Source organism: Bufo bufo, chromosome 1 (assembly GCF_905171765.1).
Source record: "Bufo bufo chromosome 1, aBufBuf1.1, whole genome shotgun sequence".
NCBI classification, from domain to species: Eukaryota; Metazoa; Chordata; class Amphibia; order Anura; family Bufonidae; genus Bufo; species Bufo bufo.
In genome coordinates, this window is record NC_053389.1 from 9,076,829 (window position 1) to 9,094,003 (window position 17,175).

General features: G+C 50.5%; 2 protein-coding genes across 6 annotated transcripts; one reads left to right on the forward strand and one right to left on the reverse strand.

Moving 5' to 3' along the window:
- Window positions 1-1,782: 1,782 nt before the first annotated feature.
- Window positions 1,783-7,676, reverse strand: LOC120991252. Of its 5 annotated transcripts, none has more exons than XM_040420126.1 (4): window positions 7,588-7,676; window positions 7,438-7,472; window positions 5,077-5,731; window positions 1,783-3,823 (listed from the first exon to the last, which is right to left on the reverse strand). In XM_040420126.1, exons 3-4 carry the CDS (start codon window positions 5,721-5,723, stop codon window positions 2,779-2,781), a joined length of 1,692 nt encoding a protein of 563 aa, XP_040276060.1. In that variant the 5' UTR covers window positions 5,724-5,731; window positions 7,438-7,472; window positions 7,588-7,676; the 3' UTR covers window positions 1,783-2,778. The 5 variants fall into 5 exon arrangements, with proteins under 5 accessions (XP_040276060.1, XP_040276044.1, XP_040276053.1 ...); XM_040420110.1 differs by lacking the exon at window positions 7,438-7,472 and adding an exon at window positions 6,346-6,380 and having other exon boundaries at window positions 7,588-7,608; XM_040420119.1 differs by lacking the exons at window positions 7,438-7,472; window positions 7,588-7,676 and adding exons at window positions 6,346-6,380; window positions 7,346-7,381.
- Window positions 7,651-15,860, forward strand: LOC120991239 (interferon-inducible GTPase 5-like). The gene is made up of 3 exons (XM_040420106.1): window positions 7,651-7,767; window positions 12,848-13,491; window positions 14,179-15,860. The coding sequence occupies exons 2-3, from the start codon at window positions 12,851-12,853 to the stop codon at window positions 15,305-15,307; spliced, it is 1,770 nt and encodes a 589-aa protein (XP_040276040.1). The 5' UTR covers window positions 7,651-7,767; window positions 12,848-12,850; the 3' UTR covers window positions 15,308-15,860.
- The last annotated feature ends 1,315 nt before the right edge of the window (window positions 15,861-17,175 follow it).

Below are 17,175 nucleotides of genomic sequence, written 5' to 3' on the forward strand. Positions count from 1 at the left end.
ATTCACTCTGTAAGAGATCATTCATACTGTATGGGATCATTCACACTGAAGGGATCATTCATGCTGTAAGGGATCATTCACACTGTATGGGATCATTCACACTATAGGGGCTCATTCACACTGTAAGGGATCATTCGCTCTGTAAGGGATCATTCACTGTGTAAAGGATCATTCACGCTGTAAGGGATCATTCACTGTGTAAAGGATCATTCGCTCTGTAAGGGATCATTCACACTGTAAGAGATCATTGACACTGTAAGGGATCATTCACTCTGTAAGGAATCATTCACACTGTATGGGATCATTCGCTCTGTAAGGGATCATTCACACTGTATGGGATCATTCGCTCTGTAAGGGATCATTCACACTATAGGGGCTCATTCACATGACCGTATTGTTTTCTGGATCCATGTGGCCTTCTTCTAGTCCATATCTGAGGATGACGATAGCCGTCCAGTAGATGGGAGTAGAATAATACGGAAGCCATATGCATTTTGCGGATCAGTTGCAGAATGAAATGTAGACCTGGCCATGTGTATGAGGCCTAATCTTGTGAGCACGGATCCGACATGGAGGCCGTCCATGTGCTGCGTTAGGATGGCGCTGGGAGGGTCAGTATCCAGGGGAGAACTCCATATTACAGCCCAGGATGCAGTGGGACGTGTGCAGGATTATATGGACTCCATCAGAAAAGAAAACTGAAATAGAAGGCACATTATGGGCTCCATATTACGAGTCTGACCACTGCAGATCCTCATGAATACATGTACGGTATACGGTTTTATGGCGGCCTTCAGTCTGCTCCACTAATGTATACCAATGGATTCCACCATGACAGTGGCCAGTAGGACATCGCTGAGGCCTCCATTGGTAAATGGGGCCCAGTATAACAGACAGACTGGGAGCCTCTCCCAGCGTATACACTAAATGTAGGCAGGGGCGGACTGGCATAGACCCTTCAGGGAAATTTCCGGTGGGGCGATGCCCAGGGGCCACCCAAGCCCTCCTCATGGCTGCCAGCCAGGTGCATAAAGATCTAAAGCTCTCAGCATTAATTAAAGGGGTTTTGCGGACAGGTCATCAATATCAGATCGGTGGGGGTTCGATAACCGGCACCCCGCCGATCAGCTGGATGAAGAGAAGGTACGAGCAGTGTGCACGTGCCGTCTTGTGTCTCTCTTCCTGCTCGCTGCTGCTATGACCACGGTAAAGCGGCAGCAGCGAGCAGGAAGCACTGTGCACGCCTTCCCTTCATGCAGCTGATTGGCGGGGGTGTCAGGTGTGGTATTCGGTTCTGCGGGGTGGTATTTAGTGCTGCACTGTGGTATTCGGTTCTGCGGGGTGGCAGTATTTTGTGCTGTACTATAGTGTGGCCGGCCCTGCCTACTTGTGCCGTCAGTTTGGACCGACCCACCTACAACATGGTGCCCCTTTTAGTTTTTTTTCCAAGGCCACTTTAAATTCCCGGTCCGCCCTGAATCTGGGGTGCGTGCACGGTCTAGCTTAGCTCCAGGCTCGGGGTGTAAGGACCTGAAGGCACCTAGAGCTGCAGACATCACCTTGGTCACAGTGGGCAGCTCCTGACACCAGACCCCGCAGAGCAGCCGCCCACTTCCCTCTCTTCTTCACAGTACATTTTGCTGATCTCTGCTGTAGCGATGACGGGTTTGACCATCGGAACGACACAGACTCGTTTCACAGCCACCGTGATGACAACAGCTTGTTTATTAGCGACATTATAATTACAAGACGATCATCGGACAGCCGTGTTGTCCGGGGGCCGACACCTGCGCGCCACGGTGCGAGGACATATGGACGTGTGGCGACGACTGTTTTTCAAGCAGATTGCTGAAGTTTAGCCACTGTAGCCGCGTACGCACATGCAGAATGCAGCCATTTACTACCGCACACTCCTGGCCATCCTCCGCTCCTGTGGCCGTATGTATGAGTACAGACTTTACAACTGGCAGCAATCAGACAACCGATCCCAGTGTGGACAGTTGTGCGGCACTACTACTGTGCACGGGCCTGACGCGGTCTGCCATGTACATACTGTAATGCTATGGTGGGCACAGTTTCTATATATCGCCCTATCCTGTACTTATATACCATATCACTTTGCAATCCGGGGGCCTCAACGGAGCAGACATTGCTGTCTATCCCCCATTATACTACTGTATGACTCTACACACAACCTGGTGGACGGGGACTACTGTGCGGAAACTGTACTAGTCTACTGCCTGCCACAATAATACCGCAGCTGTGTGGCAGGCACTGCTATGGGGCATGATTGCGGCACACAAGTGCCACGGCTGGGGCAGTATTCTATATGGAGCTGGGATAATATCTGGTCCCGGTATAATGTAGGGGCTGTACTGCTATACGGCATATTGTGGCGGTATTCTCCCACATGGTTGCGTGGATTATTTTCGGGGTCCCCCTGGCATAGTCAGTGATAGTAGTGGTAGGATGTGAAAGAACTCCATGTGCCTCCATCTCCGTCCTCCTATTCTATACAGCTACGGAAGCTGGAGCCTGGCATACACAACACCCAGGTATCACGTTGGCAGGTGGACGGAAGTAGCTCCATGCATGGTGCCCAGGTCAACTGCAGGCACGCTACACAATGAGGACAATGCACAGGTTTATTTTATTCCTCCTATTACTACTATGGGCACTATTGTTTCTATATGGGGTTTAGGGCGATGCCAAGCTTGCCACCCAGACACAGGTACATCGAAGCATAAATATGGGGGCCACGGCTCTGGAGAAACGAGATCACACACAGGGCCAGTGGCAGAAGGCAGTCTTTTCTTTTGCCACCTTCTGATTGGTACACCCATGCAGCAGTACCCTCTCCGCATCCTCCGCCATGCCCCATACGGCCTCCACCAGTAGCCGGTAGGTACGGTCTGGAGACAGTCTGGTGGGGGTCTCTTCTCCTCCGCCCCAGTGTGGCACATAACTCCAGACGAGCTCCGTCAGGGAAAGCGGTTGGGAGGTCAGTTGAAGCAGTTGATCCGCACTCGGATCTTGTGCCAGGGGGCACTGAATCTCAGTACGCAGGTCCTCTGTGCTGCACCCCGTCACTTGGGATATCAGGGTTAAGGAATCTTCATCCAGACCGTAACGTGCGCGGAACGAGGACAGCGTGGAGGACATGGTGGCCAGGGCGTCTTGTAAATGCCCTTGACTTGCCCTGGCACACAGATCCAGGCAGATCTCATATATCGCCATCATCAGCCTCCTCCGCTCACGTCGTACCAGCTGGGCAATGATGCCGGGGATGGCATGAAGCAGCCTTTCCCTCACCAACTGTGGTGCTCCCTTCTCCAACGCTAACCTCAGTCCAGGTAAGTCTGTCCCAGGATGGCACTTTTTACCCCCTTCCTCCTGCCCCTTGGCATCCTGTCTGTGCCTCTTATCTCCTTCTCCACCAATCAGCATGCAGTGTTTGCCCGCTGCCACCAAGGCTTCCACTAGTATGGCGCGGGAGCTGTTGTCCATCCCTGAGGCCAGAATCAAGTAGACGTCACAGGCCTCGGACTGCAGGTTCTGCAGGTACTGCTCCACCGACATGGGGGGTGTCCCGGGACCAGGGAGGGGTTTCACAACCAGGCCTGAAAGCGGCGGTTCACAGAGAGCGGTGACTGTGGCTTCTTTATCGCTGCCCGTCACGCCCACCACAGCGGAGACCGGAGGAGGGTTGTCCAAGAAGATGCTGAGCAGCGAGCAGAACTCGGAAAGTCCTTCCTGGTCACACTGCACCTCAAACACCGACACCAGTTCTTGACATTGGGGTTCAGTGGTGAAAGGGACGGGCCTGCAAGCAAAGAGACGAGCCATGAACGCCATCCAACAGGATTGGACCACGGGGGCAGCTTTTACCACCAGCTGTCCCATTGGTCTTCCATTAATTTTGGACTACTGATGCAAACAATGTCCTGATGATGGTTTGGGGGTCCTACTGCTGGGACGGCAGTGTGCACGTGGGCCGCGTCCATTCCTATGAGTCCCATAATGAATGAAACGGTGGTCACACATGCGCACTACTGCTCCATTCACACAGGGATTCGGGGGGGCCCCGTCCTTGTGACATCATCATCACCCCCAGTTGTCATACATTGATATGGACAAATGATAAATGTTGTTAACGGCCAACCCCTTTAAAGGAGTTCTCCAACAGTGATGGCCAGTTCGCCGTGTTCGCCCACTCACAAGTCCGGCGATGCACAGGTAAGCCCTTACCTGTGCCTGTGCCGCGAGTCGGTCAGAAACAAATGCGGTCACCGGGAGCAGGCAGAGGTAAGGGCTCACCTGTGCATCGCCGGACTTGTGAGTTAAGATGGCAGCCCGCATGTGGTCGCAGGCGAACTGGCCATTACTGTTCTCCAAGACTGGGCAGCAAGGGGTTAAAAAAAACAACTCTCACCTGCCTGGACTCCCTTCTCCTCTGCTTCTGGTCCCTGCAGCGCTATCTACATGGATTGGGACCGGGAGCAGAGGAGAAGGAGGCCCGGAGTGCCGGAGCCAGGTGAGATTTTATTTTTTAACCCCTACACCCTGCCTGCCTATAAGAAAAGGGGTTTCCAGTCTCGGAGAACCCCTTTAACAATTGCAGACAGTTTTGTAGGACCAGTCTACACTGCGGACATAATTCTGGAGCATCTATTCTCACCGCCCTATGCTGTGCCGTTCCTTTATTATTCCTCCTAGAAGTTATGAATGAATTGCTAGCAGTTTGCAATGAAGGTCCAGGTGGGGGGGGGGGGGGGGGGGTCCCTGTACAGGCTGGCACTGACGGCAGGGACACAAGCCTAAGGGCTCATGCACACAAACTTAATTTTTGTCCGTGTCTGTTCCGGACTTGGAGAGGCACCATTTCATGCTGGGCCGCACAGGTGGCACCATACAATGCCCAGAGAGTGCACGGGACCTGTGCCCTATACCCTCCGGGTGTCGTAGCGGTAGCTGTACCGCCCAGCCTGTAGTAGCGTCCCTCTGTGCCGGATGTCAGAGAGGGCGTCCCCTGCTGGAGACCCCCCTATAAAGCAGAGTGGAGACCTCATCGCTCACCTCTTCCACTGCAGGATCTCCTTCTCGATGTAATCCACCATTCCTGGAAAGTCGTAGTTCTGGGGTTCTAGACCGGACACCAGAAAGACACCGGACCCTGGCAGTCCGAGTCCCCCCAGCTGCTCCTGCGCTTTACCCCTCAGGGCCGTCAGCGTCTGCCCCCTCCAGTAACCCTTCCCCTGCTGTCTCTTTTCTGTGTGCAGGGTGAGGTCAGTATGGGTTTGCACTACACAGACGGGTTTCCCTAAATGTTTTGTGGCCCCCAGGAGCTGCAGGTCTGCGTCAGTGACGGTCTCCCCGAATGTTAGCACCAGGCAGTGCACCCCGTCAGGCTTGATGCTGTCTATGTATACAGAGGCAGGGTCGCCAGGTTTATACCCTGGGCAGTCGAGGAGAGTCACGTTGGGCAGTGGTGGGTAAGTGTGCTGCTGGGCTCCATGTTCTCCGTCCTCCCCCCTAAAATAAGAGTCCAAGAAGCTAGCACTGAGCTGCTCGGTGCGGTTACAAAGAGATCGGACTAGCGTGGTCTTTCCGGAACCCCTCGGTCCAATGATGGCGACGGTGAAGTGCAGAGATTCCGGGGTTGGCGGGGTCTCAGGGGCCGCTGGTCCAGACGCAACATCTTCAGGTATCTCAGCTTCGGCCATGTCGGATTCTTGCAAGAAGATAAAGATTCAGAGGTTAAAATAGAGAACAGAAAGAGGGAGCGTACATCATGGGCTGGCGAGGGTGGGCCGGGCATGGCGGTGAGTAAGCAACACCAGCTGCCAATGAGGGCACCGTGACGTCCGGCTCTCAAAAATAGCATCGCATAAAAGATTTATCAGAACTTAGGACAAAGTGGTGGACAGGAGCGAAGGTGGGGGGCTCCAGACCGCTGGTGCCAGCAGAGTAATACTTTGCATCACACCCATGTCCTGTTCTCTGTCACCAAGGCGATGACTGTCCCTCACATCATACACGAGCACCAGGGTCCTACATGGGATCAGTTTGTGCCCCCGCTGCCCCCCGGGTATCACTCTCATTAGGTCACAGCCAAAGGGGATGATGGCGATTATAGGAGGCAGCAATGAGGTTACATTGTAAAGGGGCACAATCCTACACAGGGGTCTGCCCGAGACAGCAGGTAACGACACTATCGGGGTACAGGGGTACATATATGTGTACTTACCTGCCGGCCTCAGCTGTGCCCAGCGCTGGTCAGGGAGGAGACACAGCAGGATATCAGGGGGCATAGTGGGGTACAGGGGTACATATATGTGTACTTACCTGCCGGTCAGATGCTATTGTTGTTGGCAGCCCTCGGCTGTGCCCAGCGCTGGTCAGGGAGGAGATACAGCAGGATATCGGGGGGCATAGCGGGGTACAGGGGTATATATATGTGTACTTACCTGCCGGTCAGAGGCTATTGTTGTTGGCAGCCCTCGGCTGTGCCCAGCGCTGGTCAGGGAGGAGATACAGCAGGATATCGGGGGGCATAGTGGGGTACAGGGGTACATATATGTGTACTTACCTGCCGGTCAGATGCTATTGTTGTTGGCAGCCCTCGGCTGTGCCCAGCGCTGGTCAGGGAGGAGATACAGCAGGATATCGGGGGGCATAGTGGGGTACAGGGGTATATATATGTGTACTTACCTGCCGGTCAGATGCTATTGTTGTTGGCAGCCCTCGGCTGTGCCCAGCGCTGGTCAGGGAGGAGTTACAGCAGGATATCGGGGGGCATAGCGGGGTACAGGGGTATATATGTGTACTTACCTGCCGGTCAGATGCTATTGTTGTTGGCAGCCCTCGGCTGTGCCCAGCGCTGGTCAGGGAGGAGTTACAGCAGGATATCAGGGGGCATAGCGGGGTACAGGGGTATATATGTGTACTTACCTGCCGGTCAGATGCTATTGTTGTTGGCAGCCCTCGGCTGTGCCCAGCGCTGGTCAGGGAGTAGATACAGCAGGATATCGGGGGGCATAGCGGGGTACAGGGGTACATATATGTGTACTTACCTGCCGGTCAGAGGCTATTGTTGTTGGCAGCTCTCGGCTGTGCCCAGCGCTGGTCAGGGAGGAGATACAGCAGGATATCGGGGGGCATAGTGGGGTACAGGGGTACATATATGTGTACTTACCTGCCGGTCAGATGCTATTGTTGTTGGCCGCCCTCGGCTGTGCCCAGCGCTGGTCAGGGAGGAGATACAGCAGGATATCGGGGGGCATAGCTGGGTACAGGGGTACATATATGTGTACTTACCTGCCGGTCAGATGCTATTGTTGTTGGCAGCCCTCGGCTGTGCCCAGCGCTGGTCAGGGAGGAGATACAGCAGGATATCGGGGGGCATAGTGGGGTACAGGGGTATATATGTGTACTTACCTGCCGGTCAGATGCTATTGTTGTTGGCAGCCCTCGACTGTGCCCAGCGCTGGTCAGGGAGGAGATACAGCAGGATATCGGGGGGCATAGCGGGGTACAGGGGTATATATATGTGTACTTACCTGCCGGTCAGATGCTATTGTTGTTGGCAGCCCTCGGCTGTGCCCAGCTCTGGTCAGGGAGGAGATACAGCAGCGTCACTGCAGAGAGGAATGAAAACAGGGACATGTGAGAGGAAGGAGGAGGAAGAGGAGGAGAGACACAGACATACAGCCGCTGCTAGAGGAAGGCCGGGCCCTGCCACCAGGAGATCTGCTGCACCTGAAACCAGTGAGAAAGAAGGGGACCCCCATCTCCCTCCACCCCCCATCACGCCTCTGCTGCATGCCCCCCTGTGATACATTGTAACCACCCTGTATCAATTCTACTATATTTACCTAATTCCCTCCCCCGCTCCTGTTATAATGGGGGCTCGATATCTTCCCTGTAACCCTTCCCCCTCCTTCCTCCCTTCGCATGATGCTCTGGATTATTCTCTACCCCCTTTACTATATACTGTCTCCTTACCTTATATACACTGTGTAAGGGTCTTCAGCCCGTGCCCCTCCCGCTGGTGCAGAACTAACACCCCCAGCATGTGGCCTGATGTGAGCTGTAGAGAGGAGTGCTTCTTCTCAATTGTGCATTCCAGAAAGGAAGGAGTTAAAGCTGTGCAGAGGCCCTAATAATGGCTCCAGCTGTCCCCAGGGTGCGGGGACTGTTAACTCTGTCCTGACCAGAGCCACAGGTGGGAGACCACCGCCCTATACTGTTAGGGCTCCTTCACACACAGCAGATTTTCTTCTTCGGAACGGATTCTGCAACAAAATCTGCTGCGTGTGAAGGCGCCCTTAGGTCCCACATACAAATTACAGCAAAACCGACCCAACCTGCTGATTTCCGAGAGGGGGCTCCTCACATCTGAGCGTTCCCTGCACCAGCAGTGGTCTGAGAGCTACACAGCAGCTAGCTGAGTTTGTTACAATGTATCAGCTCACAGACCATTGCCGAGCCTGGATACAATTGTAGCAGTCATCACGAATTGTGGGTTTCACATAGTTTGCTGCTTCAGTGTTTTTGGATCTTTTTGTCGGATGTTTCTATGGTAACTGAAGGACAACCCTAAGAATTTCTGAAGTATTTTAACTTTTATTGACAAATCCTTCAAGTTTATGCAAAGACTAAATGGGGGTCAATTACTAATGGCAGTTTAGTGTAAAAAAAAAAAAAGTGTCGCATGGCACAGTTTTGCGACTTTTTATTTACCCGGGATGCTGGGTGTCAGCTTCTGGGTCCAATTCTGACTGATGGAGACCAATTCTTGCCTAATCAGTGTTTGCAAGTTCATCACAATTTCTGTATTTTTGTTTGTCCGTCCACTTTTTGAGGTCTGGGGAATGTCCTGGCCACGGACCCAGAATTTAAACGTTTTTTTCATTGAGCCACTTATTGATCACTTTTATCTGTTCATCACCACATTGCTCCTGGATAGAGATGAGCAAACTTTGTGTTTCAAGTTCGGCGTACAATGTTCGGGTAATCTAAGAATTCTATTATGGATTCCGCTATCACGGACCATATAAGTTATGGTCCATGGTAGTGGAATCCTTAACGAAATTCTTAGATAACCCGAACCTTGTACGCTGAACTTGAAACACAAAGTTCGCTCAACACTACTCCTGGATGGTTGGGAGACTGTATGGTTGGGAGAAGTTGCTTCTCCTGGATGGTTGGGAGAAGCTGCTGCTCCTGGATGGTTGGGAAAAGTTGCTCCTGGATAGTTGGGAGAAGCTGCTGCTCCTGGATGCTTGGGAGAAGTTTCTGCTCATGGATGGTTGGGAGAAGCTGCTCATGGATGGTTGGGAGAAGCTGCTGCTCCTGGATGGTTGGGAGAAGCTGCTGCTCCTGGATGGTTGGGAGAAGTTTCTGCTCCTGGATGGTCGGGAGAAGCTGCTGCTCCTGGATGGTCGGGAGAAGCTGCTGCTCCTGGATGGTCGGGAGAAGCTGCTGCTCCTGGATGGTCGGGAGAAGCTGCTGCTCCTGGATGGTGAGTAGCTCCTTGATGGTCAGGAGAAGTTGCTTCTCCTGGATAGTCGGGAGAAGCTGCTGCTCCTGGATGGTTGGGAGAAGCTGCTGCTTCTCGATGGTTGGGAGAAGCTGCTGCTTCTCGATGGTTGGGAGAAGCTGCTGCTTCTCGATGGTTGGGAGAAGCTGCTGCGTCTGGATGGTTGGGAGAAGCTGCCGCTTCTGGATGGTTGGGAAAAGCTGGTGATGAACAGTGCTTTTTCCAGCATGATGGACATGTCACAAGGTGAGAGCTAAGTGGCTCGATGAAAAAAACATTGAAATTTTGGCTCCTTGGCCAGGAAACTCCCTAGATTCAATCCCATTGAGAACCTGTGGTCAAGCCTCAAAAAGTAGGCAGACAAACAAAAACACAGAAACTGTGATAAACCCTTCATCAATCAGGATTTGGCCCAGAAGCTGATATCCAGCATCCAGGGGGATGCAGAATTAAAAGAAGAGTCAGCACTGGAAATATTGAGTCTTTGTATAAACCTGATGGATTTGACACGTTTGAAGTTAAAGAACTTAAGATATGATTATAATTGTCCTTCAGTATACCCATGGGCGTCCGCAGAAATTTTTCCAGGGGGGGCATAATTTTATTGACATTGAAACGGGCACGTGTATGAAGCCTAACTGCAGATATAAGAGGGTGGAACGGAACCCCGTTTGGGTGAAACCACTACAAAAGGAAAGACCAATTCTTTTTATTTCACTTGAATGTCTATTAATTCTATATTATTTTTGCACCCTTTGTTATAGTCTCAGCAATATGTTAATTTGCATTTTGTCGCCAACAAATGAAATGTTGTGTTCTGTACCTGAACGCTTCCAGGCTTTTGTCATATGTAACTTACAAGCAGATGGTCTGCAGAATACCAGGCCTACCACCAGTATTACCGCCTGCCTGCCTGGTCACCCTGACCAGGCGGGCAGGCGGTATATGATTGAAGGGGCAATACTGCCTGGTATATGGACAGCAGAGATGGCATCCTCTGGGCAGTACTGTCTATGGTCATCCTTCAACAGCACCCTGATTGCCACCAGCTTGGCCTGGCTCTCATGGCACTTCCCCACACACCTAACACTCAGGGTCATGGAGTGACTCAGTAGTCACACTGACACTGACCGACTGTCACTCACTGATAGCCAAGCAGGTGGCAGTCAGGGAGCTTGTGAAGGATGAATTGACCATAGACAGTACTGCCCAGAGGATGCCATATCTGCTGTCCATATAATACCAGTATTGCCCCTTCATATACCGCCTGGTCACCCCACACCTAACACTCAGGGAGTACTGTCATCAATAAAAACAATAATAGGTTTAATCGTGGCTGGCCCACACATCTGGTTCATCAATCAGTTTGGAGATTTAATTTGTGGATGTTTATACAGAAGAAACTGTATATTGTGTGGCACAGTGTAGGCTATATGTGTATAACAAACATATTTCACATGAAAACTTACAGTTACTTGGCTTGGCCCTTGGGGATCTCGGATGCCACTTCCACACTTTGGCCGGGGGCTCGACGGAGCTGATGTTGGGTTTTATCCTAATGAGAAAGATTTCATAATAAGGATTTGGAGAAGGGGCAGAGGGATAGCAGAGCAGGGAGAGGCTGGTGCTGCTACTAGGGGGTCATACCATGGGGGAGTAATAAAGCCCACCATAATGCCCCCCCCAGTAGTAATAATTCTCCTTATAATGTGACAGTGCAAAAATACACCCTTGTGTCCCCATAATGTACCAGTATAAAATACCCCTATATAGTGCCCCCAGTAAATTCCCCCATAGTGCTCTTCTCCCCCTTCCTCCTAGTGCCCCCATAATGTACCAGTATAAAATGCCCCTATATAGTGCCCCAGTAGATGCCCTCAGTGTCCCCCATAATTTGCAAGCATAAAATACCCCTTCTTAGTACCCCCCGTAGATGACCCCATAGTATTCCTCTCCCCCTTCCCCATAGTACCCACCATAATGTGTCCCAGTATAAAATACTACTGTACAGAGCCCCCATATAAAATACCCCTTCTTTGTAGCCTCGCCGTCAGTAGATGCCCCTATAGTGCCCACCAATAATGTGTTGGCAAGAAGTGCCCCCATAGTGCAACCTAATAATGTGCCAGTAAAAAGTGCCCCCAATGATGCCCCCCCGGGCCCCGGCCTTAATGTCACATTTCTCCCCCTCCATGTCACGTGACCCGTCATCACCCCCTTCTTTTTACATCACCCCCTTCGCGTCACATTATTTCTCCCCCTCTCTATCATGGCAGCACACTTCCCACCCGTGACCCTCCACCCCCCCCCCCCCCCCCCTGAATGGCACATTTCTCCCCCTCAGGCTTGGGCCCCTCCATGGGCCAGTGTCAGCAGCACATCTCCCCCCCCCCCCCCCAGGCACATTTCTCCCACACTCCATCTCATGGGCCAGACCAGTGGCAGACATGGGATCCATCATGGTGCCTGGGAGGGGGAGGGGGGGGGGGGGAGAGATGTACTGCTGACACTGCCATCATCCACCATGTTGTCATCATGATGATCCATCATCCATTCACTTGTTGTTGTGATGTACTTATGTTGTGAATCTGATTTATCTTTCTTTTTCTTTGTACAATATAAAGGCTGTAATAACGTTCACTTACTACTTCTGTGACTGTTGGACAGTTGGAATAGGAAACTTCTTCACTTGGAACTTGTTGGAACCGTTACCGAACTTGGCTCAGGGTCAGTGACAGGCGGCAGCTCTCTTCTGGGGGCGGAGCTCACTGGCAACATCACGTCACGTGCCTGTGCTGTGCGGCAGCTGCTCCAGCAGCCACTGTCTGAGTCTAGAGTCTAGACAGGCAGGCCAGGCAGCGGAGCTCAGAGCGGCTCACTCTTTCAGGCCGGGCGTGCGCTCAGTCAGTGTGCTGTCAGCTGTTGTTAGCCAGCCGGCGGCCGCCCGCGCCCCGCGACTAATTAGTAGTAACTTTCTTACTTAATAGTACTGGGTTAGTTGCGGCGCCAGGGGGGGGCACTTGCCCCCCCTTGCCCCCCCCCCCCCCCCCTGCGGACGCCCATGAGTATACCATAGAAGCATCCGACCAAAAAGATCCAAAAACACTGAGGCAGCAGACTGTGTGAAAACCAAAATTTGTGTTAGTCTTAAAACTTTTGACCATGACTATAGTCTCGGCTGTGAGAAGCATTTGGTCTGGAGGGATTTTCAGCTTCAGGACGTAAACCAGAATTTTCCTATTTAGTGACAGCAAGAAGTGATCTTCAAATCTCTGTATTGCAAACGTCTGTCACTTTTCCTTCCAGGTCATGGAGACATTTAGTGAGCTGAGCCTGAAGGAGGTTGATCTCAGACAATTGGAAGATGAAGGAAGTCATGAAGATCCCCTTCTCGAGGACTGCTGGGATTTTTCTGTTGCTGTTGCAGGAGGACCAGGTGTTGGGAAGACTGTTTTAATACAGGCTCTTCTGGGCTTCAATGAGAATGGCCAACATTCGAGAGCAGCTTTTTTGAATCCTAAAAAGCCTGATGGCCCTTTACTGTACCTTCATCCATTGCATCCTGGTCTAACCTTCTGGGAGCTACCACTGGACGATGGTTCTCCTGAGAAGTGGATATCCGAGGCGGACCTTCTCCTCCTGGTTACTGATGCCCAGTTCACACAAGTTCATGTTGATTTGGCCAGTAGTGCCCTTATTCAGGCTAAGAAACTCTGTTTGGTGCGCTCAAAGGTGGACTGTGACCTGCACACCCTGAAAAGAAGGATGAAGGAAGACTACTCCAGGGTAGAAGTGTTGTCGGCATTGCGTACCGTCCTCCTTGAGCCATTTAATGATATGGCAAAGAAGGAAGCCTTATCGCTTTTCCTGATGTCTGGATTTGAACCATATAAATTGGATGGGCCAGCACTGAAGGCCAAAATAGAGAAGACATCACAGGAACTTGGCAGGTAAGTCAGCTGTGAGCATGTAGGCAACGTAGAAGAAGCATGGGGTTGTCCAACCATATTGCCTATCCACAGGATAGGGGAATAAGCATCTGATCAGTGGGCATCTGAACACCGGAACCCCCAAGGATCATGAGAATGGTCTCCCTGATTCCCTAAATGAAGGGCGATGGTCACACATGCATGCTGCCAATCAATTCAAAGACAATCTGAGTAGAATCCGCAGCTTTCTCCAGCAGCCCCATAGAGACGAATTGAGAGGCACCACGAATGTGGGATTCAGGGAGCCATATTCTTATCATCAGTGAGTCCCCCACCGATCACATATTTATCACCTTTCTTATGGTGGGACAATACCTTTAAATGGAAACTTCAGTCTTCAAGTAATTTTACTTAAGGCTTAATAAATATGGTGTTGGGTGCCAGATGGGGTGGGGGACAGCAGGCCACACTGATTTGGCCAAGCTATTCAGATACAGGGTTAGGGCAGCGAACTGAATCTTTACCCCAGGGTGAAAAAAACAACACTATTGTGGAGTCTGACCTGGACATGGTGTGTTGTGGTGATAGCCACTAGTTGCTACATTGTAGAATAATGAGGAATTACATCCACAGATTCCACTGTTTTATTAGGTTGTGTTTTCTCCGTCCCACCATCTTCACCGATGCCCCATCCTCTTTTTCCACCAGAGCCTTGTGCCTTGAACAACAGGGTTATGAAGTGATCGACTATGAAGAAATTGCCGAATTACAGTCTGCACTAGAAAGAGGAGGGATATCGGAGATGGTCAGATTCATCCAGAGCAGCTTGGACTCTCTTTTGGACACCCGCTTCGATCTGGCATTAATGGGGGGTAACCCTGGCTTTCGTCACTCTATCTTGAATTCACTTCGCGGATTAAAGGATGGAGAGGATGGTTCGGCCCATGGTGGAAATCCAGAAAACCCAATTGAGTATGCCTGTCTTAAATACCCTAAAGCCAGCTTGTGGGACCTCCCAGGAATGGAAAGTCTGGAGTCTCAGCCAAAAAAGTATATGGAGAGCGTGCACATGAGCCGATATGACTTCACTATGCTGTTCCTCACACCATGGCAGGAGGCCTCGAGTAGTTACAGATCTCTTGTACATGAGCTACAGAAGGAGGGGAAGAAGAGTGTCTTTATCCAAGACTTTGAAGATGATGAGATGCCACCAGAACCACGAGAAGATGAAGTATTTGTTCTATCTCCTACTAAACTTCCAGGGACAGAAATTCATAGGTTATTGGGTTATCTAGAGAAGAAACTGTCCAGTCGCAAATTGCGAGCATTCATGCTCTCCCTTCCAAATCTCTCTGCTGAAGTAATCTTAAAGAAAAAGGAAGCACTTTCTCAAGAGGTCTGGAAGGTGGCCCTTCTCTCGAGCTTGGTGGCTAGTGTACCTGTCCCTGGAGTTGCCATAGCATGTGACCTTTCCTTACTCACTGCCCGTCTGGACACTTATCGCCAAGAACTTGGACTGGATGCTGACTCTCTGGACAACCTTTCCCATAAGTCGGGAGTTCCGGTTCCCCAGCTAATGTTAGAGATCCAGAGCCCCGCTGGGAAGGGGGTGACACGTCAGTTGGTTCAGAAAATGCTAGGATCCGCTACTGGAATCGGGTTGGAGGTGGCAGGAGTTTTCTTACATCGATTTCCTCTTCTAGGTCCCTTGGCCACAGGGGGGATTGCTTTTCATGCTAGCTACTTAGTGCTGAGCAGATGTTTAGAAGCGATGGCGGAGGATGCACAGAGAGTCCTATCCAGAGCACAATCACCTCCTAAGACCATAAGTTACTGAGATGGCAGCTCATGCATACAATAAATATTACTGCTCACTACTTTTGGCATCTTTCATAGCTGTAAGTTGTGTGGAAGGTTCTTGAGAAACCAACAGAAAAAACTCCTTTCTTGCAAAACAGTATACAGTACTTTATAAAGACCCTAATTCTTGAGGTCCTGTTTGACTTTCTGAACCCTGAATTCCAGATTATTTTATTTTCACTGCAAGCTGTATACTCAGTAGCAGCAAAGCAAGATATTGCAGCTTTGCATGAATGCAACATCGCTGCAGTATACAGAACAAGTGAACGTGGTCTGTTGTATGGACTGTTGTAATCATTGAAGAGACAGTAGCGCTTACTCAAGAGCCATGGCTCCTTTAAACAGCTGATCGGCAGGAGTACTAAGTCAAAACCCCCTTCAACGATTCGATAATGTTAACCTATCCTAAGGCCACCACTAGGGGGAACTCATTACATATAGATTATACAGCCACCACTAGGGGAGCTCAGGAGGCTACTGCATAGAGATATACACAGCCACCACTAGAGGGAGCTCAGGAGCTTACTGCGTACAGATATATACAACCACCACTAGAGGGAGCTCAGGAGCTTACTGCATACAGATATATACAGCAACCACTAGAGAGAGCTCAGGAGATTACTACATACAGATATATACAGCCACCACTAGGGGGAGCTCAGGAGATTACTACATACAGATATATACAGCCACCACTAGAGAGAGCTCAGGATATTACTGCATACAGATATATACAGCTAACACTAGAGGGAGCTCAGGAGATTACTACATACAGATATATACAGCCACCACTAGAGGGAGCTCAGGAGATTTCTACATACAGATATATACAGCCACCACTAGAGGGAGCTCAGGAGATTACTATATACAGATATATACAACCACTAATAGAGGGATCTCAGGAGATTACTGCATACAGATATATACAGCGACCACTAGAGGGAGCTCAGGAGATTACTACATACAGATATATACAGCCACCACTAGAGGGAGCTCAGGAGATTACCACATACAGATATATACAGCCACCACTAGAGGGAGCTCAGGAGATTACTACATATAGATATATACCGCCTCCACTAGAGGGAGCTCAGGAGATTACTACATACAGATATATACAGACACCACTAGAGGGGGCTCAGGAGATTACTACATACAGCCACCACTAGAGGGAGCTCAGGAGATTACTATATACAGATATATACAGCCAGCACTAGAGGGAGCTCAGGGGATTACTACATACAGATATATACTACCACCACTAGAGGGAGCTCAGGAGATTACTACATACAGATATATACAGCCAGCACTAGAGGGAGCTCAGGAGATTACTACATACAGATATATACAGCCAGCACTAGAGGGAGCTCAGGGGATTACTACATACAGATATATACAGCCACGACTAGAGGGAGCTCAGGAGATTACTACATACAGATATATACAGCCACCACTAGAGGGAGCTCAGAAGCTTAATGCATACAGATATATACAGACACCACTAGAGGGAGCTCAGGAGATTACTGCATACAGATATATACAGCCACCACTAGAGGGAGCGCAGGAGATTACTACATACAGATATATACAGCCACCACTAGAGGGAGCTCAGGAGATTACTACATACAGATATATACAGCCACCACTAGAGGGAGCTCAGGAGATTACTACATACAGATATATAAAGCCACCACCAGAGGGAGCTCAGGAGATTACTACATACAGATATATACAGTCACCACTAGAGGGAGCTCAGGAGATTACTACATACAGATATATACAGCCACCACTAGAGGGAGCTCAGGAGATTACTACATACAGATATATACAGCCACCACTAGAGAG